General features: G+C 42.9%; 8 protein-coding genes across 8 annotated transcripts; 2 read left to right on the top strand and 6 right to left on the bottom strand.

The window, feature by feature from the left end:
* Positions 1-227: 227 nt before the first annotated feature.
* BYT42DRAFT_559559 (actin-related protein 2/3 complex subunit 4) lies at positions 228-1290 on the bottom strand. Its single transcript, XM_051567133.1, has 5 exons — positions 1266-1290; positions 965-1083; positions 689-896; positions 437-607; positions 228-351 (listed from the first exon to the last, which is right to left on the bottom strand). The coding sequence occupies exons 1-5, from the start codon at positions 1266-1268 to the stop codon at positions 337-339; spliced, it is 516 nt and encodes a 171-aa protein (XP_051426088.1). The 5' UTR covers positions 1269-1290; the 3' UTR covers positions 228-336.
* Positions 1291-2264: 974 nt separating this feature from the next.
* On the top strand, positions 2265-4235 carry BYT42DRAFT_631121 (uncharacterized protein; the record flags this gene model as incomplete). The annotated part of the gene is made up of 1 exon (XM_051572448.1): positions 2265-4235. One exon carries the CDS (start codon positions 2265-2267, stop codon positions 4233-4235), a length of 1971 nt encoding a protein of 656 aa, XP_051426087.1.
* A 1302-nt stretch (positions 4236-5537) lies between these two features.
* On the bottom strand, positions 5538-7829 carry BYT42DRAFT_491430 (uncharacterized protein; the record flags this gene model as incomplete). The annotated part of the gene is made up of 12 exons (XM_051564076.1): positions 5538-5670; positions 5734-5954; positions 6023-6135; positions 6201-6367; positions 6430-6626; positions 6691-6788; positions 6850-6911; positions 6982-7106; positions 7172-7272; positions 7343-7478; positions 7539-7622; positions 7680-7829. 12 exons carry the CDS (start codon positions 7827-7829, stop codon positions 5538-5540), a joined length of 1587 nt encoding a protein of 528 aa, XP_051426086.1.
* A 4092-nt stretch (positions 7830-11921) lies between these two features.
* BYT42DRAFT_469790 (protein FAM72) lies at positions 11922-12336 on the bottom strand (the record flags this gene model as incomplete). Its single annotated transcript, XM_051563548.1, has 4 exons — positions 11922-11988; positions 12041-12115; positions 12176-12234; positions 12295-12336. Coding segments are annotated over 4 exons (243 nt in total), but the record flags the coding sequence as incomplete, so codon positions are not given.
* Positions 12337-14663: 2327 nt separating this feature from the next.
* Positions 14664-16707, bottom strand: BYT42DRAFT_510612 (uncharacterized protein). The gene is made up of 2 exons (XM_051565143.1): positions 15944-16707; positions 14664-15788 (listed from the first exon to the last, which is right to left on the bottom strand). The coding sequence occupies exons 1-2, from the start codon at positions 16488-16490 to the stop codon at positions 14854-14856; spliced, it is 1482 nt and encodes a 493-aa protein (XP_051426084.1). The 5' UTR covers positions 16491-16707; the 3' UTR covers positions 14664-14853.
* A 194-nt stretch (positions 16708-16901) lies between these two features.
* On the top strand, positions 16902-18796 carry BYT42DRAFT_559544 (uncharacterized protein). Its single transcript, XM_051567132.1, has 5 exons — positions 16902-17139; positions 17211-17743; positions 17809-17961; positions 18028-18116; positions 18187-18796. The coding sequence occupies exons 1-5, from the start codon at positions 17035-17037 to the stop codon at positions 18597-18599; spliced, it is 1293 nt and encodes a 430-aa protein (XP_051426083.1). The 5' UTR covers positions 16902-17034; the 3' UTR covers positions 18600-18796.
* On the bottom strand, positions 18642-20686 carry BYT42DRAFT_631119 (coth protein-domain-containing protein; the record flags this gene model as incomplete). Its single annotated transcript, XM_051572447.1, is given in 5 exon segments — positions 18642-19320; positions 19395-19793; positions 19861-20100; positions 20156-20660; positions 20674-20686. The coding sequence occupies 5 exon segments, from the start codon at positions 20684-20686 to the stop codon at positions 18684-18686; spliced, it is 1794 nt and encodes a 597-aa protein (XP_051426082.1). The 3' UTR covers positions 18642-18683.
* A 281-nt stretch (positions 20687-20967) lies between these two features.
* BYT42DRAFT_559540 (uncharacterized protein) lies at positions 20968-22971 on the bottom strand. Its single transcript, XM_051567131.1, has 7 exons — positions 22604-22971; positions 22425-22535; positions 22325-22338; positions 22061-22262; positions 21928-22005; positions 21696-21858; positions 20968-21615 (listed from the first exon to the last, which is right to left on the bottom strand). The coding sequence occupies exons 1-7, from the start codon at positions 22735-22737 to the stop codon at positions 21100-21102; spliced, it is 1218 nt and encodes a 405-aa protein (XP_051426081.1). The 5' UTR covers positions 22738-22971; the 3' UTR covers positions 20968-21099.
* Between the last annotated feature and the right edge of the window lie 981 nt (positions 22972-23952).

Raw genomic sequence — 23952 nt, 5'->3', positions numbered from 1 at the left:
GTATTGGGATGTCTTGATGTGGCAAAAACGCCAAAATCTTTCTTCCGATCACCTGAGCAGATTTTCCCGCCTTTCCGCGTTTAGTAAAACAGGACCGAAAAGACGGGGGTAACACAAACCGCCCGGTTGCTCTTTTCCCCTTTTCCCTCCAGATTCTTTTCTTTCCTTATATCTCATGTTTCATCAATGGAATTTTTCCCTGAGTGACGGGCCATGTTGTTGCACGCAGCCAATGAAACAAAATATCATCACCACCAAAAATAAAGAAAAGAACACATGAGGAAACCCAAAGCCAATCAATGAGGATGTGTTCATAGAAGCTTATTTATTACAACATTAGGTTTTGGCAAACTATCAATAAATAGACGCAAAGAAACAAAAAAAAACCATATTGTCAGGACGATACTATTCATGCATTAAATCATACGTAACATACCTGTGCCAAGTAGCTTTCAGCTACGGTTCTAGCGCGTGTATTTACACTTAATTTCATCTCAGAGATTTCCTTGTCGACTTCCTCCATGAAATGCACAATAAAGTCCACCAACTTGTGCTTGTACATTTGTTCGGTATGGGTGTTGGTGATCAGGAAGGAGATGTCATATCCCTATTAGAAAAAAACCAACAAATTATAGAAATTTAAAACTCTGATGGCCTCGATTTCCTTTTGGGCTGAGCATCAATTTACCTCCACTGGCACACGACGAAGAACGACGAAGCTATCAGCTCTCAGCATTAAGAAACGAGAGAATTTGTGACACAAAATGCGTTCAAGGTCATCTGCTTGTTTGATTTTGATGCTCACGCGAACCGAGTTCACTGAAGGTTCAATTAAAACTTTTTCGTTTTCGTTACGACTGATAACCAGCGGATTCATTAACACTTCTTTGGATTTTCTGCAAAATAATACAACGTTAGATGCACGCCATGGAGTTCTCATCCTTTCACTATTCTGCTTTGTTACCCTGATTCCACTTCCGGTGTGTTGTGACGCTCCGCTACTTGTGATGAAAAGTTATCCAAGCACAATGCAGCAGTCAAAGTCGAACGGACCGCCGTCAGGTATGGACGTAGAGTATTTGACTACAACAACAACGACTGGGTATAAGCATTCCTTGCGCTCACAAGCATCTAAGCATTTGCGTCGATAGTTCTCGGTCATGCAGGCGCAACAGCCAAATTATCACCAGTATTTCCTCCATAAAAGTGATAAATGACAAGGATTCCATCTGCTCGCCGGATCATCTCGTGCAAACTTTACTCACCATTATTCCAAAGAAACGTTGAAGCTTCCGTAACGAAAGCGTCGCCAGCGATTAACTATCCGCTGTTTGCCTTGGCGGAGTTTGTATCCTCGGCGCAAACGTCATACCAGTGTCGGCATTTAAATGTTCTGATAGAAATCGATGATCTTCTGCTCACACATCGAACGGTGCATGGAAAATCCAGTGGTGCCAAGAAAAAAGTTCTCAATAAAAATTTTCCTTTATTCAGCGCTTTAAGTATAATAGAGGCAGTTATGGTTGTATTACTGTTAGTTGTCTCCTTGTACCTGGACAAGGATCCGTTCAAAGAGAGCTGAGCAGCAGCCTAATACAGCACACAGCGTGTATGCGGTATAATAAGGCGTGTAATTCACAGTAAGTTAATCAAGGCTGACATTCTTTAAGAAAAAAGTAAAAGCTCAAACTACATCATTTACGATACTGGTTGCTTTCAAATTGTCGCTGACGACGTTAACTTGCACAGCCTCAGACTTGTAATTAAACGAGCCTGTGTTTAACTGTCTATTCTTAAAAGAATACATAAGGGCTGATCTAAAGCTACACTACCGCGTAATAATTGAAAAGAAGACGATATGATTCAATCTGGGGATGTCATGGACAAAAGCAGGATCTTATAACAAAATCGTAAAAACGAATTTTAAGAGTCCAGTTTTACGGAGAATATTGGAGATGATCGTAAAATTCGGCGGGATTTTTCTAATAACTTTTAGACATCAGTCAGTATCGAAACCAAAATCCCTAAATTTGACAATCTAAGAATGATCAGCGGTAGAAAATCGCTTGTTGTCAAGGCCAAGAATGTAGATGACACGTTCCTTTCAGTATCTGGAATTCTCGAAATATCCCGGAACGCGCAGTAACTATTGAAATCATAATCCAACTGTGGTAAAATTCCAACCAAAAGCACACGTTTAAATAGTATCGTGTGTCCTCTATTCACCTCTTCCAAAGTCGAGGCCTATTTCATTTTTTTGTAATATGCGCTTTACTCTTGCTTTTGTTGCAGCCGCTCTTCTGGCTGAAGCTATTTCTGCCGCCCCCAATGACCCTGTTCATCGTGCCGTATCGTCGTCGGCTTCGATGTCGGCTTCATCCTCGCTCCAACCTTCGAGCCGAGCCATCCTCCCCAAATCTTCCAGCTCGGCTCGTCTCAGTAGCGCTAGCGCTTCTGCTTCTGCTGTGAATGGAGTTTATCAAAAGAGAAATATCATCGATTTCTTCAAGGGCTTGGTTCATCCTGAGATCGAAGCTATTTCATCCTCCTCAGCTGTTCCCTCAGCATCTCAAATCTACGACCAAATGGCCAGTGAAATTTTGTCGCAATATGACGCCGATATGAGCATGATCGCCAAACCGACGATGATGGCATCTGCTTCAGCTTCATCCTCCGCTTCCCGTTCCATTCAAAGCTCTGCCTCTATGTCGTCAGCCAGCGCCAGTGCCAGCGCCAGCGCCAGTATCCTTCCCAGAGCTGACAATTTGCATGAAAGCTACGTCAGCGCTATTCTTGCTGAATACAACTCTCATCTCCAGGTCGCTCAAGCATCTGTCAAGGCCGCTGTTTCCAGCCAATCGGCTGCTCCATCAAGCAAATTGGCCATGTCCCTCCAAGCAAGAGCCGTTATTCCCACCCACAGAGCAGCTGCGGCTTCCTCAGTCAAATCGAAAGCGGCTCCTGCTGCTTCTTCTGCTCGTGCGACCGGAGCTATTAACCGTCCTGGCAAGCCTATCAATCGCCTTGCCTCGGCTTCTCTTAAGCCTTCCGCTTCGGTTCGCGCTAGTGTTCCCCATAAGCAGAAGTATGAACCTGAGGTTGTGACTGTGCACGTGTACGCTCCCCAGGCTGCTGCTGCTACCCCTTCGGCTGTTCCCGCCCGTGGCCGCCGCTACCGTCAAGCCATTTGGAACAAGCGTGCCTCGTTGGCTTCCAGTGCATCTAGCCTTTCCGCTCGTTCTTCGCTTCGTGCCTCGGCTCTTTCTGCTTCTGCTTCCGCTTCTGCTAGACCCATTTTCCAGAAGCGTGCCAGCATGTCTTTAAGTCAATCTCTTCGTCCCTCTGCTAGCATGTACAAATTGGCCTCCTCTTCCAAGTTAGCTTCCGCTTCTGCTTCTGCTAGACCCATCTTCCAGAAGCGTGCCAGCATTTCTTCTAGCCAGTCTCTTCGTGCCTCTGCAAGCATGTCTCGATCGGCTTCCGCTTCCGCTTCTGCTTCTGCTTCTGCTTCTCTGCGACCCATTTTCCAGAAGCGCGCTAGCATTTCTTCTAGCCAGTCTCTTCGTCCCTCGGCAAGCATGTCTCGATCGGCTTCCGCTTCCGCTTCTGCTTCTGCTTCTGCTTCTGCTTCTGCTTCTGCTTCTGCTTCTGCTTCTCTGCGACCCATTTTCCAGAAGCGTGCCAGCATTTCTTCTAGCCAGTCTCTTCGTGCCTCTGCAAGCATGTCTCGATCGGCTTCCGCTTCCGCTTCTGCTTCCGCTTCTGCTTCTGCTAGACCCATCTTCCAGAAGCGTGCCAGCATCTCTTCAAGCCAATCCGTTCGTCCCTCGGCAAGCTTGTCTCGATCGGCTTCCGCTTCCGCTTCTGCTTCTGCTTCTGCTTCTGCTTCTCTGCGACCCATTTTCCAGAAGCGTGCTAGCATTTCTTCTAGCCAATCTGTTCGTCCCTCTGCAAGCATGTCCCCATCGGCTTCCGCTTCGTTGAAACCCTCAGCTTCCGTTTCCATGTTATCCATGTCGGGTTCTAGCTCTGCTTCTGCTTCCGCTTCTGCTACTAGCTCTGCTCGTCCTCTTGCCACCAGCATGCCCACTGTTCACTCTTCCTCCAAGGCTATAATTGAAGAGTACGAGGAAATCTTCCCCGAAGATGTCAGCCTTTTTAGCAACGTCGATGCCTATTGGATTGGCGATGCTTTTGCTGAGGAAGAATGGAGAGGTTATGACTGGACCGAATAGAGGGTCAATCTAGCATCCAATGATTTCATGAGTGGATCTTCTACGTATCCACTTTTTCTTTAATTCAATTAGTCATTCAAGTTTTCTTTTTTTTTCTTTTTCTTTGACTCTCAATATGATTATAGCCATAAAAGCAATAAACAATATCTTAATTGAAATGAACATCAACTTCCGTGCCAAAATAATAATGGGGTTTTCCAAAGAATCTGCGACCCTAGATCTAGTGTCAATTCTAACAAGCCGTACACCCGCTGTGCAATGGATGCCACCTGCTACTGGACGTCACCCCCTTACATTGAGTGACATTCGTCAGACAAAAAGCCTAACGCAAACGGTCGGGAAGAAATATCGAAGGCGATAGCACGGGCAGCAATCCAAAGAAGAGGAACCTGAGGAGGACGCGTAAGCGTTACCGATGAAAAGAGAGTCACACCAACGACGATGCCCTTTGACGACAAAACCTGGATTGGCCACATTTGGTGCGCGAACGAAGTAGAAAGATTTAGAGGGATAGATGGCTTGACAGGCGAAAAGAAAACGGGAGAGAAAACCAAAAAGTAAAGAAGAATAGAGAAAAATGACAGGTAAAAGTGTTTCTTGTAAGAACAGTTAGTCACATCACACAAAAGGTACCTTTTGATATTTAAAGAAATCGACTTGACCGGTTACAGATACACGCGGGATAAACCATAGTCTGGATGATGGAGTTCCCATGGATGAAACAATAGTCACTTTATTGATGCATGAATGATGAGCTACACAGATCGAAGCATATTATGTAAAACGGCACACATATTACTGACAAAAGTCGATGCTACAGAAGAACGCCAGATTGACATTGACAATAGCCCTTTACAGAAAGCTCTCCCTTTAGCTCGTAAATTTTGGCGTGCGGCGACTGGTTTTTAGTTTGGCAACACATCATCGTCCATCATAAATCCCCATCATTGTAAGAAATAAGAGACGGAAAATATACAGTAGTAATTACTTTATATCCACATGAATCCTATTTCCTTACAGCCTAGGATGTATCAACTCTATTATTGACCTCAATCCAGCAGAATAACGCCATTTTCTTCCTGATCGTTCACTTCAACCACTTCGTCCGTATCATAGCGTGCTTTCTTTGGTGGTGGCGCAGTGTCGGGCGAAGCTTCGCGTTTAAGACTTGTTGCACGGTTATCTGCCAATTTCGGAATGGGACTGCTTAGAATCACCACTTCGTCACGGTGTGTCTCGGTTTTATCCCTAAACTTCCTGTTTTAGCAATCGGTAACTTGCTTTCCAACATAGGTCCCAGACTTACATCGCTTGTATAGCCAAATCAACATCCCCTCCTTCATCAGGCGATACACGTAATATCGTTCCATCTTTCACCCCAAGCTCAGCCAACTTCATCTCCAAGTTATCTTCCAGATCGATATCATAGATCATCCTATACGAATTGATCAGATATACTTGTCATCTTCAGAGTATTACTTGATGAGCAGCAATTTACCTATTTCCATCCATAATAGCGACATCTTCGGTTAATCCCGCTCCTCCTTTCTCTGCCGAGGCCATGATAACTTTCTCCATTAAATCACTGAGCTTGGCAAGTGCAAGATCAACTTGAACCGTGGCTGAAGCAGCTCGACAGACGCCACATGAAGGATTAGGTTTGGATGGTTCTTCCAGGATGAGTAATTGTGGTCGCCGAGATACAGTCGTAAGATATGTCTATGGGGCAATTACACGTCGAGTTTAGACCCAATTTTTTTTCCAGCCTCTATTTGTTTTTCACTCACCCGTTTCATCGTCGCAATTTCACCGCGAAGAACAGCAAAGGCCTTCATCACCACAACACCAGAAATGATTGCATTTGTTGTAGCGATAGCAGGAATGATGTTTCCTGCCATAGCTATGTAATTATCAGTTAATAACCAGCCAAACATACGTCACTTTCGCTTAATTGATCCAACTTACATTTGACTTCAAAGCGACTTTTTTGTGGAATACTGAAGATCATGGCTCGCAAGTTGGCTGTGGCGGTCACGAAATCCATCGCGTCTTCATCGTCCTTGTCGAAACTTAAAATAGCTTCAGGGTTGCCTGCTTGTTCTGCCTGAAGACGCTTTGATAACCGCACCACGCTATAGATGCCATATTTAGAGATACTTATTGGTTCTTTTTTTGTTTTTTTGAATCGCTTTACCTTTGTTTGAATATTTCGAAACATTCCATAAGAGACCAGACTTTCTGATCAACCAGGGCAATGTTGTTTTCCTCTTTTGAATTTTGAGCGGCTGCCGCTTGCTGCCTAAGTGTATCGTAGTTCAAAGGTTGTGGGGCAGTCCTATATTTCCACATGTCCTCCATGGTGAGCAGTCTTTCAATGTCCGAAGTGAAGACCTAATTTTGTTTTGAGATGGTGAGATTTCCGAAACGGGATGGATTGCTAAAAGAGGGAATCAACCTTGGCAAACACTTTTCGCGGGTAATCTTCGGTCCCCATGGAAGCCTTGATATCATTCAACTCTTTTGTTTCCCGTGCCAGCGCAGCAAGCTCGTGTGCTAAAAAAAACACATACTCAGCATAACATGTTGATACAAGCAAAAAGGAAAAGTAAATTACCATTTTCTTCCGATGCGTCCTCTTGCATAGTCTCGTCTTCTTCGGCGTTACCAAACAGTTGGCTAGTTCATGGATGGAGTTCAGTCCCCACGAAACTTATACACCTTCATAACCTCCATTATTTTAACTGACCTGAACAGATAACTCTTTGCCCAAACGATGCAGTGAATCGGAGAACTAGGCGTACTGCGAATTGTGCAGACAGGATACGTGGTTGGTGTAGGCTTGGGATAACAGTCAAAACACTCGGTAATATCCTATGCATTGACTTGACCTATCAGTCCCTAGTCTTATCATTGGTACTTTTGTTTTACCGCGCTACCTTCTTGATCGCGTATGCCTGAGCTAAATAGCCTGTCGTTCCGGATTCAATCAATGGCACATCGGCAGCCAAGCACATGGCATTCACATGTCGTCGCGCGTCTGTATATGCATATTACATCCACGTTAGCTCCACTGGCATGACATTTAATTAAAGCATCCGCGCAAGTACCTAGATTGTCGAGAGCGTTGAGCACCATTGTAAATCTGCGGAACCACTCCACATTGAATTGTGGCTCTTTGATATTCGCTTGGTGAGATTTGATAGTAACTGAGGGATTGAATTTCAAAGCCGATTCTCTTGCGATCTACACAACATTTAGGTCCTGGTCAATGCGCCGGCAAAATGGTCTTGCATAAAGACTTACATGAGCTTTGGACTTTTTCACATGTTTCTTTTGAAATAAGAACTGGCGATTGAGATTAGATATATCAATGGTATCTAGATCAACCTTTTGGAATTGCTGTGTTGAGTATACATGAAGTGCTGTCAAGTCATAAGTGCTCACCACTTCAATCGATTGAAATCCCGATAACACAAGATCCTTCAACAGTTCACAGCCAATGCCTCCTGCACCGACGAGTAAAATGTGGCTCGAAGCTACCTTGGCATAAAGCGCTTCACCCAAAATGCGTTTATTATATGTTTCTCTCGACATGACTTATCGTGTTGCGATTATGTGCAGTCGTTGTGTCCTGTCTCCAAATCAAAGCGCGGACGCCAGAGAACAATTTCGGATCGGAATATGGGAACAAAGTCACAGACAATTTTGTAAAACTCTGTCCCTGACAGCGAGACATATCAGCCCAGAATCCCATATTGATATGGTCATGCCACAAGCGTTTATAATCGAAGTAGACGTTTATCGTTTCTTTCCGTGATAGTAAATAAAGAACCAGTAAAATAAGGCCTACGTGAAGTGCTGTCAAATCGGAAGTGGCGACCTGTTACTGGTTACCTCTTCGGGAGCTTTAGAATCCCGTGATAAGCGGAATGGAATTCGTTACGAAAAGTGTTCTATCATCATCACATTGAACCAGAAAGCCTTCTTAAACATATCACACATATATACTCACATACTCGCCGACTCGAGTGATATCGGGTGAATCATCTCACAGTTTCATTATTGGTTTTAACGATCGTGTAAGATGTTACCGGTGTGAGAATTCTTAAATGGAAATAAAACATAAGGTGCACACACCGTGTAAGGATCGAATTTTAAGAATTCCCAATGATTATGGCTTCATTTTTTTATGACCAATTGTATTTCTACATGTTTTCTGAATTGCAGAGTCAATCATCGAAAAAGCAGTCATTTAACAAATTTCCATGTTTGGTGTGTTCAAGATGGCACAATCGCCTATCCATAAAAACCATTTATAATTTATAAAAAAAGGGGTCAAAAGCCCACGAAAATAGGACGGTTCGAACTATATACATATAATACAAGGGAGATATTGGGTATTTTTTTGGTGGTATACTTCGTAAAACGAATAGGAAAGTAGTGGGTGTAGTAGAAAGTGGAGATAGGTAGGTGGCGACAGATATTGCGGAGGTTAAGGAGGATATTTAGGCACCAGTATTCATGACATCGTAGGAAGGTTGGGAATAAACATTGCTATGTACACTGAGAGGATCGTAGTAGTAACCGACAACGTCAGGATAGCTTGTGGTTCGCATAGGATCATTCATATATTTTTCGGTACTGAAGGCTTCCTTAAACTTGTTGGCAGCAGCGCGAACCGACGATTTTCTTTTGAGAGGTTGCTTGGCGTCTTCAGGAGCGGGCTCGACAGTGCGATTAGATTTCTTGAAGGAAGAGAGAGAGAAAGCCATTTTGGATCTTGGATAAAAATTGAGATTCTTTGATTGTTGTTGTTGATAACCTAAAAACCTGTCGATGCCTGGAGTATTTATACTTATCTGACGTTGAAAAAGGTATCCGATCCTTTGTTCCCCCAAGCGCGACGCGGAAACTCCGTCAAAAGGGGGGACCTGCTAAATTAGGCCGTTATCAGCTGATAAATGATTGGCTGATCATCATTACCTGCCTTTATCAATGGCTAATTGAATATTCTGTTTTGGATTAGCTTGTAATGGTTTAATAACCGTACTTTAGTTTCCCTTTTTCGAATCAAAGGGCGATTACCGTAATGGAGCACATTGTTTCACTGTCCGTAGGACATTCTTATTGTTATATGCTCCAGGAATTTTGAGTGGGTCCTCAGGCTTTTTTGGCCCTCCCATTAGTGATGATGCTTTATGCGGAGTTTCCAAAAAGGGCCCCCAGGCCATGTTTCGACCCCGCGCTGACCTGTCCGGCGGGGCTTGACTGGTTCCCATAAGCCAAGCACCCTTTTTTTTTCACCAACCCTCATTCGATCCCAACTAGCACATTTGGATTGAACCCACTTTGTCCAATCAAGTAAGTGGGGTCGCACATGGCTTATCAGCTCACAAATGATCACGGCATCATCTGAGCAGCTGAGAAACTTTGTCACCACACTTTAACTCTCAGCCTTTTCTCTTCCAATGAAAATTTTTCATTCCCACTCTTCGACAATCCCTTTTTCCAACAGCCGCGTCATACAGTTTACGTTACCAAATCCAGCTGAGCCGGCCCGGTCAAACCCTTTAGATAAGATAATATAATCTGCTTACTGGTACTTGTATTAAAAAACATGACCTATAACTATACTACAAGTATCGATCCATAAATAAAAAAAGGCGCATTAGTAACATAATAAGAATGCTTCAATGGTAGATCATTGACATCATCGAACAGAAATCAACATTTGGTGCATAAGCTAAAAAAATCGGTCCAACTTCTTTTTGTCGGTTCTTCCTCCAAACACTGTAATCTCCATTGGTCATCCCGAGATATACAAATACCGCCAAGATGAATAAGATTATGAGGTGCATAACCGATCCTGGAGTTTTGAATTTTCTATTTCCACTAAATGTGCCGATATCATGGACAGGTCCAGTGTAAACATTTCAGGCTCTGCTTAAAGTGTGGCGTCAAACTGGGTTAGAACTTACAAAATAGGCTAGTGGCTCACATGGTTGAACCGGTGTGGTCCTGTTTGTATTTGTTACATAACATTATACCATACTAAAGCAAAAAATATACTGGTGATATACATAGCAATAGTCATTGGTGTTGTTATCCATTTGTGCTGACGAATGTGAAGAAATTTTCATGATGAAGGGGGGAAAACCATAAGGTGTCAAAACACTGATCGAATCATGCAGTCGCATGAGAGTTGGATCCCAGGTAGCCAATGACGTGCGTGAATCCAAGTTACCGCGCCATGGACAGCCTCCATCCCTGTTGTCCACGTAACAAGGAGGATTCGATTTTCCTTCGAAACCATCTGAGGATGACCTGATATTTTTGTTTGTCTCCACTATCTTTGGTTGTGCATTCATCTTGTCCCACACAACATTCTGACTGGGAAGGATCGTTTGCTCCAAACTAGCTTTTGGTGTCACCTCCTTGGACTTGGCTTCTCTGCCGACGCAGACATGGATGCAACCTCTAATGTTACTGAGAAAGGCAACTGCAGTTGACGGAAAAAGGTAAACAGCTTATTCCAAGATGTATCTACGCATTATAAATAGCCTATTATGGATACGTCGTTGTATGAGTTGATCATGAATACATGTGAAGCCCGTGGGGTGAGGCGTGTCTGATTGATGATCCACCACCTCTAGCAGCAGAATTCTACAGTGTGGCAGATGTCCTTTGTCCATGCGCGGAAATCATTTCTTTTGCAAGCCCACTTAGCCTTCCAAAAGCGCCAAAACCGTTCATCACGTTGTCAACCTCTGTTAGTTTCGTGACATGATCTTTATTGCCTATCCAGTGCAACCATCGTTACTGGATGAGGGCGTCTGCGAAGATACGGTGAATTCAAAGACCGCTCGAGGTACACTTCTCGTTTTGTCTCAAGGATGACAAACGACCTGAACACCATGAACCATATCATGCAAATCGGACATCATATTACATTGGTTGGGGAAATTCCGCCTACTTCTAAGATTCCATTCACTTGATTCGGAACAAGCTAAATCGCGTAATCCTACTTCCTTTCGGGCAATTTGCAAACGCTCTATACATGTCAACCGGTTCCTCTCCTGGCAAAGTATGACGTATCAATGAAAAAAGAACATGATAAATGCCAATTCACACATCATCATGATCGTAGATGTAAGCGTGAACGTTCATGATATAAGCTTATTCTGGCTCCCACTCTTGCAATTAGTTTAGTAAGGTAAAACCTTAAATGAAGCCAATTTTTTTTTTATAATATCGGCTAATCTATCAATATGTATTAAATCAATTTTTACTTTGATTTACTCTAGAAGGGAAAGACCGATCTAAAATAATGGTAAGAAGTGTTACCGACACATTTCTAGATAGGGATCATAACTTTCTTGGTCAGCTGTGTGAGCAATAACGCGCGTCAGTTGAGGCTGACGTACAATAAGAGGGATGCTGAATGGCGTGCGCACTGACAGGCGACATGACTCATGAGCTGCTAAAGCATCCCCAGTGCGGTAATAGCAACTCTCTTCATCCGGTCCTTTAACGAAGCCCCACAGCAAAGGTATTTCGGTGCTTTTTGGTCCCACTAAACCATTGCACAATTTGTTAGCTCCTATGCAGATATTTTTAGTCTATATGCTTACCTTGGTAGAATATACGACTAGCTCGTGTGTGTAAATTGCGAAACATCCAATAATGACCATTATGGTTCTGTTCTAAGCAGACCTTGCAAGGAACATTGACATGATATCCAATCACGTTGCCACTACGCATTATATGAGTACGATACCCTGATCTCTCTCCTGCTGATTATTTACCATTCAAGGCATGCAGTATCGCGTACTCTACATCCGCAGGATGAAGCAGAATAATCACCATGAACAAAACCGACTCTACAAGTGAGATATCAATACCTCGTTGGGTAATTGAGAACAGATGTTCACATGTCTTACGTATCTGGAAAGAGATCTGTCGAAAACAGCTGAATAGAGTGATCTGATAATAGTATGGCCTAAAAAAAAGATGCTTCATCAGATATGCACTTATGACATATTATCGTTTCAAAACCTACGCTCATGCCTCGATCTGTAATTACGGCTTTGCAATCACGACACTGTATTCGATACACGTGTTTCCGTTCGAATTCATTTCCTTGTCTCATTCGTTGGTATTCAACGACCAGGTGGCGGTAGTTCACATACCTCCGCGTGTCTCTCATTTGCACTATTCAAGAGTCGTCAAAGATATTATTATGTGGAGCCAAAGTAAATCATCCTCGGCTAGTGATGACACGTTTATTGCATGAAAAAAAAAATCATGGCAAACAAACATGAGAATTCGTTTGCTGTGTCCTTGGCATCAAATAAACTAAAACATTTGCAGTTACAGTGATTGCAATTTCGACCAAGACATCGAGTTCCAATAACATGGAGATGAAACAAATACATGATCAAATCATGCAAAAATGAGTTATGGTCTAACTACGTTTTTTTCGATAGGTACTCCGAATCAGCAGATACCACTATATTATGAAGCAAAGCATTTGACAGATAAACGTTTTGTGAGTAATTCATTGCACATACTACTAAAGCGGCGTGCTACTGGCATCAATCATTTGCGGAACCCGGCAAATCCGCGCTGGATGATGACCCGTCTCTGTACCCTTATCAGTTGGATAGATAATTTGCATGTCCGCAAACCATGGCACTTGTCTTCATGGCCATGTGATGTTACATCAATCGGACATGTTTGTCTCTTGAAACCAGGGCAACCCTCAATTACAAAGTAAAGGGCTGTGAATGCCGCCACAGTCTATAAATAAATTCATAAATCTACGAGTTCTATTGCTGATTTTATAAGGTGCCTCATGCTGCTGCACGCTTTTTGTGTCGCTTGGGTCCTTTAACGTGGTTGTCGCTCCGATTTCCTTATTCGTGTAGGAAACACAGGCGTCTCCACAGTTTATTCAATTCATTCTCCGAGGGACGCGACCTGCAGTGGTTGAGAACTCTCTCCCTTTTTCTGGTCGTCGTACCAGTGTTCTTGAAAAGAATAGAAAGACAGTTCCCCATCAAGTCATTTACAAAAGCTACTGAAATGATTCAAGTAAAGCCTTTATACCCAACGATAGGAAACCCCGAGTTTCTGATATGCATGAGTCCTGTCAAATCTCGCAAAGCATATGCTAATCTCGTTTTCAATATGATTGTGTAACTAGGCGTAGTCCGCCGCTCAGCTCCAAAGTCGGTCCCTTCTCTATCCGAGAAGTCATTGATCAGGAGCAAAGAAAGAAGAAGATATTTCAAGCAACGATCTTTAGTGAAACCATCAACAGCGTACGTCCAGCTGAAGACTTTTGTCCCCTCATGTTCTTTACAGTAAAGAGGATACCAGTTTCCTTGAATGGTAAGATCATCTGACCGGGGGCGTCCAAAGTTGTATCGTCATTTCCAAAAATTTCCCAACCGGCAAAATCATTGACAATTTTTAGCCACCAATGATGAAGGATCTGAGATCAAATTGTAAGCTTTTTCGGCATCATCCATCCTTCATTCCACCGACATTGTTCGTTGCGCTTCTCTTTTTGTCATTCAGCTTCTCAAAACATCATTACACAAAAAGTTGCGAATTTTTCAATCCATTATGATACGATAATTACGCTGTCATACTGAAAAAAATCATATGATGATTTCATTATATTCTAAAATCATTGTATCTTCATTGTTACTGATCAACATCGCTCCAAAATAAAGCACAGTATGTCATTACCGGTGCAATAGAAACAATCGAGTTTCCACGACCCTCAGGAATGTGGTTGCACAAAGGAAAAGTGAGTGAGGGATCTCGGCAACAGCAAATCATAACATTCCAACAAATCAATCACGTGAGCCCTGCACATCCTTTGATTGCTCTATGAATAGGTTGATCCAATTGACAAACCACGGTCAGAATATGTTGTAAGAGCTCCGAAATCCATGCTTTTTTTTGTGTGTGTTGAAGCGCGCTTGAAACCGCTAACTACGACGAGAAATACGAAGTGTCTTTCCTGGCTTTTACGACATCTGGCACCAAGATCATATGATGCGTCCCTGATTTATTTCTTGCTCAGATAGCAGTTCCTATTCCGTAACTGAAGCAAAAAAATTCAAAGGGTGTAAATATTATTTCACGTATCCACACATATGCTTCATAATTATGGTGGGATCTGATCAAGCTAAATCTCTTTCCATTTTCTGGGGTCTTTTTTTTCGTACGTAGCTAGTGTATGGTATTAGATTGCTGCGTTGCAGCATTATTATATCTACGTGCAATTTTGAGATCCAAAAGACAGAAAACGCCGCTCAAGAATCGATAAAAAGCACAGAAAATCTAAAAAGACATGCTGTCCAGACGGTTATATTTTTGACATAAATCTTTTGAGTTTTATATTCTTCAAAACTTCTCTAGGTTAGTTCGCTATCTTACAACGGAAAAATTTCTTTACAGATAAAGCAATAAAGGGTAGTGTACATTTAACGTGCATACTTCAAATGCGTCAAAGGAAGTATTGAAGGGTTCACCTCGACTTCTTTGCGTCAGTGCATGGTGATGTTTCTATTTTACAAGATTCGGCAATCCAAGGGAAGGTCTTTCACGACGGAAAATCCAATGGACATGCAAATCCACCGGTTGCAGGGGTGGCTACCACGGTAGGCTTATACCCTATCCAGTCCAGTCCAAACATATAGAGCGTGATCCAGAATTGAAGTTGCAACGCTTCATGTCGTTGATGTTGTAACGTGCACGCCTGAACGAGGTCGACAAAAGTGGTGTCAGTTGAGGTGCGCGCTTGATAATTAATATAAATCGGAAGCTCGATCGTGGTGATTTTCATGGGAGGAACAACAATCGCAGTATTATCAGTATCAGGACGATTGGCATCCCTGCCGATGATAAGTCCTGTCAAGGAGTCCTTCACCGCCACCTGAACTGCATTTAGACGGATAGGGACGTAGTTTCTTCGATTATCGACCGTGACGTTGACCAACCATCCCGTTTCAAAAGCGACATTGCCAATTTCACCCTGATGCGTTTGTGTTATCTTTGCCCGATTAGTCAACGATGCTCCTTCCACTCGCATTAACGGGGTCCGAGGCCATAACAGATACGCTACTAATACACAAACGACAACACTAAGAAATATACAGATTGTCCATCCTCGTCGGCCGCAAGATCTCGGTTTCCTATTCCGTTTTCGTCGAGACGTTCTTGACCGACCTTGTTTATACGTTAAAAAGCAGCAACCCACCGAACATCCTGGAGATGGCTCGTTATTTGACAGACCCTCAGATTTGCTGCGTTGCTGGGTACTCGTTTTATAAGTATTGACACTGACACGTTTTTCAGACGTTTCCATGCATTTTTCGGGATCTTCGCCGTGGTAGTTCGGCAGTTGGTCTTGAATTGTTATCAACTTCTCATTAGCAGGCCAAGGGCGTGGAAGACGGGTTTCATTGTATACTTGTAAAGGCATGTCCACTACCATATTTGGCACGGATGATCGAGTCGTTGCATGAGGGTGATGATCTATAAACGTATAGATAAATGAGTGAGTTGTCATGGTCAACTAATGGAACCAAATAATTGCAGGATTTTTGTTTGGCTTGTCATCGCAACAAAAATAATAGAACAAACAATGTGCTTTTGATACCAGATTTTTGAATTGTACGATGATAACTTACGTGATATACCATGGGGCAAGGCACCATCGAGCGAGATGGAATGATGGCTAGAAAGGATACTCGATGGTTTTGCCGTCATAAAAGTATCAGCAATGGTCAGTCTCCTGGAGGTGGCTGGGCTGCTCGTAAATGATACATCGACTGGCGCATGGTCACTCAAAGGAGGCATGACGAAGCCGGAGTTTGAAAGGGTGGTGGAATTGACATGACTGGACACTTGTTCGGTATTGCTCGTACAGCTGGAGCAACAAGAGGCGTAATCTTTTGAATAATTCGGGGACATAAATCGTTCAGCTATATTCAGACGGGAGGGTGTGGGTGAAGCCTCGAGTGAATGGGCGGTTTTCCGAATACTGTGTTTGTTTCCGAGGACAGGAGAAGGTGGCGCAACGGAGAGCGCTCTTCGTTGTTGCGTGGCGGTACGTGGAGGCTGCAACAGCGATTGAGCACTGGGGATTTCATACGAAAAGTGCCGTTGAGGAGAGGTAGGGCTTTCCATGTTGACAAAACTAGCGTCGGATCGATGGGAATAATACGGTAGACTCATAATACGCGGAAGCGACGGTCAAATTACCAAACACAACTGTAACACACTAAAAATATACAAGTTGGCAACCACTGCAGTTGAGATTGCGTTAAAAAAAAAAAGGCAAGCAAAAAAAGTTGAGGAAGAAAAAGAATGTCATTTGAAGCAAAAAGTTAAATAACTGTTTCTTTTCGCGTAGGGGTCGACTCCGTCTTTTTCTTTTGCTTGCCTTCTTTTTCTCTGACTGTCACAGCCCTTTTGTTTTTGCTCATCGAACGATTTGTTATAGGCGTTATTTTCGTTTTCATAAAATGATTGACGGATCACCATCGACAGAAGCATCGTTCTGGAGCACCCCATGGGATGCAAGTTGTGGTACATTATGGAGTAATCACCGATACATCTGATCCGCAATATAAACTGCAGTCATTAGGGATGGAAGGAGTATCTGCAGAGAAAGACATTCACGTAAATCGACGTACGAGACACAATTAGGTAGTAGAACCGATGCAACCAATTTATAAGCATAACATTACCAAGCAACACGCGAGATAATGGCGTTGCCATGGTATTGCATCATTCGCAAAATGGAATCTATTGTACTGTAGGGGAGAAGCCATCTGGCAAAATCGGCTCGGAAGAGATCGGTTGCCGAAAATCTAAAGCAACTGCGGCTGTCTCTTTCTTTTTAACCATTATTTCTGTACAATCATGACATCAAAAAAGTTTCCATATGTTTAGGTACCTTTTTTGATGGCAGCTTGCAAGTTGGTGCAAGACAAATGTGTATCGGACTGTGATGGTGCTTTCGGGGTGTTGAGCAACTGTCGCTGTCGGAGAATCAAAGGACGGATAACTTTGGACGTCCGTTTGGAAATTTTCAAACATCAAGGGCGGCAAGGGAGGCAATGGAAACAAGTGCAAGTTGCACGCTATGGATCACCTACCTGCATCTTCATTATGAGTGTCAGACAGCCATCGAGTAATCAGCAACAAAAAAATTCAGCCTCCAAGTATGATTTCGTAAAAGTGCGCGTTCACTTATCGGAGCAACATTACTACGTACTGTCGCGGTTTCTCTTGTGTCGAATGCTTACAGCGGCCCGAATCGAATACGGCCATGCCTTACGAATCGCCCTTGATCTGAAGAAAAGGCTCGTCGATAAAGCTCAGCTCGATATTTCGCAGCAGGATCTGCAGAAGGAGCTGTTCGATCTGTTCAAGGACCACGGTTATGGCGCAGCTCATGTTCAGTGGTATAAAACCATGGCAAGGTGGGTCTTTGTTCAATATTACATGGAAAGAATTATATGGATGCACTAAACAGTTTAACCAACAGCTTCCATCATCAACGCATTCCACTTGTTGTTCTCTTGGCTGGTACAGGAGCAACAGGAAAATCCACGATTGCTACTCGTCTTTCTGAGCGCTTAAATTTATCATCCGTGTTAAAGACCGACGTGATCTATGATTTGATGCATACGATTATCGAGTAAGTAATCTCCCAGGATAAGCATAAAACAAAACAACGCAGGTTTGCTGACTGTCGGTCATCAAGTGGTGTGATACCCCCACGGATATGGGATTTGCCGGAGCAAGGTCGATGGGAACAGATTATTGATAACGAATGCTCATTGGTGTGTCGAGGTAATTTTAAGAGAAGCAGATAAGCTTGGTATCTATAGATTTTAACGTACAGCTATAACCATTAAAACAGGGTTGGACGCCGATTTGTGCAAATCGGTGACCGATGGGAAATCCATCATTATCGAAGGCGAGCTCGTGAATCATGAATTACTCGATCATATGCAAAGTTATATCCAACAGAAAGCTGTGGGCCAACCGGTTATCGTCACAGCTTTTCTGTTAACAATATCCGATTCAGTTTCTCATCGGCAACTCATCAGCGAGACGCGAAATCCGTCCAACGATGACCACCTCGATGCCATATTCCAGCGAATCCAGAGCTGGCAAACAAGGCTACAAACCATCAACACTGGACGTGAAAAAGAGGGTGCGCCTTCATTTACGACCATCTGCATCGAGATGGACAAATTCTCCGCTTCCATAGATCTGATCCAGTCGATCATTTTACAACGCATCGCTATGGAGATGGGCAATACACACTGAAAGTAGTTTCTTTTTCTTTTGTATTTATTAGAATTATTCCAGTTCAAATGGGTGAAATTATGTCAAGGCACAGAGTTTCTAATTTTAAATCAAAACGTTAAAAGGGGTAGACACATAAAGGTTTAGCAAGTTTTCTATTTCTCGTAGCCAATCACGGAGTGGCATGAGCGAAGGGTGGCCATCCAAGGGCCCATTAACAGCCGCATCAAAATCAATAGCATTGATGCGCTCGAGGAAGTCTTGACCCAATGGCATTTGCAAGATCTTTTGTTGGATTTGCTCGCGATGTTTCTGAGCGATCTGGTCATTGGCAAAAGCAGAAGAACGAACCTTGCGAATGCTGGCATCCCACGCGACATCGTCTCTGATAGCGTCGACCAATACTTGCATTCGCTCTATCAGTTTATTCGGTTGAAACAGTGCTTGATGGATGTCTTTCAAAATGCCGTGAAACTGGGCTTGGAAACCAGGAATTCTCATGATATGTCGCATCAAGGGCCGTTTTCGTTGTGAGTTCATCAGATCGAATCGGTCCAACGATGTCAACGGCTCGTTGTGACTGGTAGTATTTCGGAAAGGGATCATGGTATTACCCATGGTTTGATCCAGATCGGCAGACAGCCATAAAAATCGACGATCGGCGGGATTCTGATAAAGGAAAAAGTTATGGGCAGCTCCAAGATACCCATCCACATGGCCCATAATGATTTCCAGTGCAATACTAAGCAACAAAAAAATTATGAGCAGGGATGATTTCAATGAGGAAAAAGATTCATTTGTTTGCTTTATACTCACTTTTTTAAAAACAATCGAACATCAAATCGGGCATTCCATGCTTCCTGCAGGTCATCAAATTGCGAAGAAGCGAGAGTATCCATCTTGATGGCCGTGCCATTGATAAACTCCATAAACTCAATGAGTTCCTTCAGTCCATTCGAGCCAGCGGCACCTTCCTGTTGTACTTTGTACAATGACTTGCCGTTCTCCGCGTAATCTGTGTCGGTCAGGCCGTAGAAAGCCAGGGTAGCCCCAGCCCCAAGACGACCAGGAGCCATGGGATTTTCGGGCATACTTCCTTGATAAAGGACTCCTTGCTTGTATTTCTGGCCTTGCCCAAATACGTTCTTCAGGAAAGGATTTTTATAATTATCGATTAAAACGTATAAACCCAACGGTTCTTCATTGATAAATAATCTAACAGCACATACGGTAGATAAGTATCCCCTAAAAGCTGCAGACTATCTGATATTTATCGACTCACCTCACATAGGAAGCATGGGAAGCAGGTAAACCAGCAGCGTCAAGAACATCGTAGTAGAGCTTCTCACGGATAAAGGTTGGATCAGTAGCAGCAGCGCGCAGCTTGAACTTGCGATATCCTCCCAGCGACATGCCTTGTTGTTTTGCCAGATGAATATTGAATGAGAATTTTTCGAAAAGTCTGGATGTTTGTCCACCGAGCTGAAATTTGGCTTGTTCGAAAAATCGTATGTTACCCGAGCTAGTAATACGATGTCAATCACTGGCTGTAATATCAGTTTATTTACAGTGTTTACCTTATATGTGTCAAATTGGCAACGATGGCGAAATCTTCCAAATAGTTTTCGTACAATTCTTGAAGATCGATATCGGTGGTTCTGACGTGCAATGTAGGAATTTCGTCTTTTGGATGCACGATGCTACTGTCCAGTCTTTTGAACTTTGGTTCGTCGGCAAATACGCTTGGCAAAGAATGATCCGTCAATTGTTTGATCGTGGTTTGCTGGCGGCCATAGAATTCATGCAAAGCAGCTGACGAAGCTGGGCGATCAAATTTTTCTTCGTCAACAAGAGTTTCATTCACATACATCCGCAAATAATGGTAAGGTTTCGATGCCGGTGCACTGCCCACGTGAAGTAAAGGATCCAAATCCGACTGCTGAAGCACATACACTTGCGGATCGTCCACGAGACGTACACCGAGTTTTATAAGCGGATTCTTGCTCGTATCGCTGATAACTTTGAACACAGCGAGACGGCTGGCTTCAATTTCTTCCAAGGCAACGGAAACGCGCCATAAAGCTTGCCATATTACTTTCAACAACCATATAAGTTATCTGTCATCACAGTGAATAAATCGGGGGACTTACCAATAAATAGCAAGAAATGCATTGGATAAAGTAGAGATAAAAAACGCACACTAAAATGGGGACAATAATTTTATCTCTTGGATGTTTATTTTGCAGCTGTTTATTCCTGGCAACGAAATTCGTTTGTACGAATATTTGCATTCAATCGAAAAAAAAAAAGATTTTCGGCGGATATTGTATATGCTTTCGGTCCACTTCAAAATAGCTTCTTGTCATGATGATGCTAGATTGCAAAAATGCTCAATATATTTTACTAAAATAAATAAGAAAAGATAAAATGTACACATTAAACGCGAGACCGAATATATTGGGTTATCTATTAGAGGAAAATGGGTAATGTCTACTGCTTCAACCAATGGGTGTGGTGCTGCTTAAAACATGCGATAATCATTATTGCTCCATTCAGGTCGATCTGTAAGTCGGCGTGATTGATCTAATGACGCAAAAGAACTGGTTGGGTCAATCGATCGAAGCGCGCTGTCACTGGCCAAGGATGGCTTAGGCGTTGTTGGCGAACCCCCATGTTTGGTGCCAAGAGCAGGTGCAGAGACGGTCTCTTCCATGGCCGTGGCATGATCGAACATATGGACTGAATTCCGAGAGAAGGTAGCGCGTTTTATGGGTGAGTTGATGAGTGAAGCCGTTTGGTGTTCGGCACTTGTGGGTGTATAGGGCGCTCCCATCATTGACTGAGATGAAGGGCCTCGTACTGCGAGACCAATGTAATCAGGTTCGCTCTTTTGCTTTCGATCACTTCCGCTACGCGTATATCTGACAGCCATGCCGCAGTTTTCGCAAAACGCTTGATTGGGAAGACCGGTATAATCGACACGTAGAGCTTCGACAAGAAGAGTAGATTCGATGATTTCAAAATATACGGTGAACGCCTACATTCAAAAAAAAAAAAAAAAAAAAAAATTAGCGTCAATTTGGTATCCCTTTTCTCCGCCAAAACACCCTCAATTACATCCGAGTGATCGCCGATGAATCGCGTGATCTTCAATAAATTCATGGCAAGGTTGGCAACGAACGTGAAAATTAGACAAAGAAGCGACTTTCGTGCAATCTGTTCAATGACCCGGTTGTGTCGACTGATGATATCTCGAGATTTCCTGATATGCATATACAATCTAGAAAGAGCATTGATATAATTTTTTAGTTCGGCGACTGCTTACATAAGAATATCAGATGAGACTTACCTGCGAACGAACATGCCACTTAGAAATAGATTGGCCATGATGTCTGCCACGAAATTAAGGATAATCACACCATTGCTCCTATAACTAGATGAACAACATGCCTTATTCGCAGCAGTTTAAATCTTTGGCTTACCAAGCAGCCCAACACTGAGCTCCTCCAAGGATATGCAGTGCTCCAGTGTGTTGCTCTAACCGATTCATTACCAATTCATATGGCCAATCAGCAAAACGAATGGTGATCAGTGCAATGCTGACGATCTTTATCCACAGGGAATGGCGATCGGATTCCAAGATGATCAATCGCATAAACATGACGGTATAGAACAAGATATAATCTATCCAGGCAATGATGTGAGACGGCCAACCAATGAGACGGGATGGAAATTGATATGCGTACCCAGATGCCATAATCTATCAAAACAATGTAATCGAGCGCAAGAGTCAGGCACAAAAATTAATGTTGATATCCTTGCCCTGTTTCTAGATGGGAAACTTACGAGACCAGTAGAGGATAATAAGCGCACGTTGTGATCTCGAATAAGGGAATTAAACCGTAAAGAAAACGGTGTACGAAAAAAACCACCACTTGAGCAATGTTAGCAAGGTGACTACGTAAATCGTCGTTACGTATATCAGAAAGCTTATTCTCATCCGAGATTGTCAAGTAGCAGCTTACATTTTGCCTCGCGTACGTTGATATTGACGATAGCAGACGACAAAATTACGAACACAGATAAAGACAGCCAACCACATCCCAATCATGTTGAGACGATCCACTATCCGTTCTCCATAGTCTGTCAATTGTATCATATTTAAGAATTATGGAGGAACAACGATCAAATCTGACATCGACTCAGTCTGATGGCGCGCAAAACAGGTTGAACAGTATACAATGTATATGATCTTGATAATGGAGGGCGAAAAAAAAAGGGTCAACAAAGAAAAAAGAAGGTCTTTTAATTAATTTTTTCCCGGCTGGATAAAACCTATTGAGCTGTTAATCGGGGTTCGATCAAATCAGTCTACGTAGAAGGTTCATGGGTGGACATCAGCGCCTTTTAATTTTTTTGTATGTATCCAGACTGGTTGTATGTTGGGTTTAGCGATTGGAATCTGAATACATTTGATAGAAGAGCAACCATTTCATAATGCAGGTTTCCATGTCTACCAGGAACGCCGTACCACCAAAGAAACATTCTCCGAGTTTGGGAACTGGGAATGAAAAAGCAAAAACACAATAAAACTCTTTGGTAGCAGCCCGACAGAATACCTGCTTGCGCATCAGCGGATGGCTACAGCTAAGTACCTCAGCAAATGATATTCAATATAACTGTCGATATTTTTTCAACGAGGATCAGTTGAAAGTGTTTCCACCATCACTTTGGGTCAAAAGCGCTAATTTTCTAATCTCCGCTAATTTATTGTAATGAGGCAGCACGAATGGGAATGAGAATCAAATGGGGAGCCCTTCTCTGTAGAATAAATGGAATCCAAATATTTGTTTGACATGGGGAAAACGGTCAAATCCGCATGACTCACTGTTCTGTTGGGAAAATTCTGCTTGATACGACCCTTTAATAATCATGGAAGATCTTTCGCACAAGTTCTTTTAAAATAGGACTTTATAGACGGAGAAAAAAAATGTTCAAATATGGTGAAATTTTACAGTGCCAAGTCAACTGACCAATAGTTTATTCCCACATGGTTACAATAGTATCGACTGCACCGAGCTGTAGTTGTCGGGAAAAGGGAATCAGACTTTTTTTTCTTCATTGGTGTCTTAAAGAATACCCTACATAGAACCAAAATGATATCAGCAGCTAAAAAAGGCAGTCTCATGTTATGTCGAGAGACGATGAACTTCTTTTCGGGTGTAAACCTGCTTCTTGAAGAGAAATATATCGATCCAAGAAGTTCACTCCGGATGTTCCCATTCAAGTCCCTGACCTGAAACACATTCATACTCAGACTTGGATTTTGTTTTCCCACATGGTTCATTTTTGTTATGATCGTGGGGAAGCGTAT

The sequence above is a fragment of the Radiomyces spectabilis genome (assembly GCF_025331425.1).
Source record: "Radiomyces spectabilis strain NRRL 2753 chromosome Unknown BYT42scaffold_3, whole genome shotgun sequence".
Classification (NCBI taxonomy): Eukaryota; Fungi; Mucoromycota; class Mucoromycetes; order Mucorales; family Radiomycetaceae; genus Radiomyces; species Radiomyces spectabilis.
Note: the sequence above shows the minus strand (reverse complement) of the source record. Positions and strands in the feature narration are given on the sequence as shown.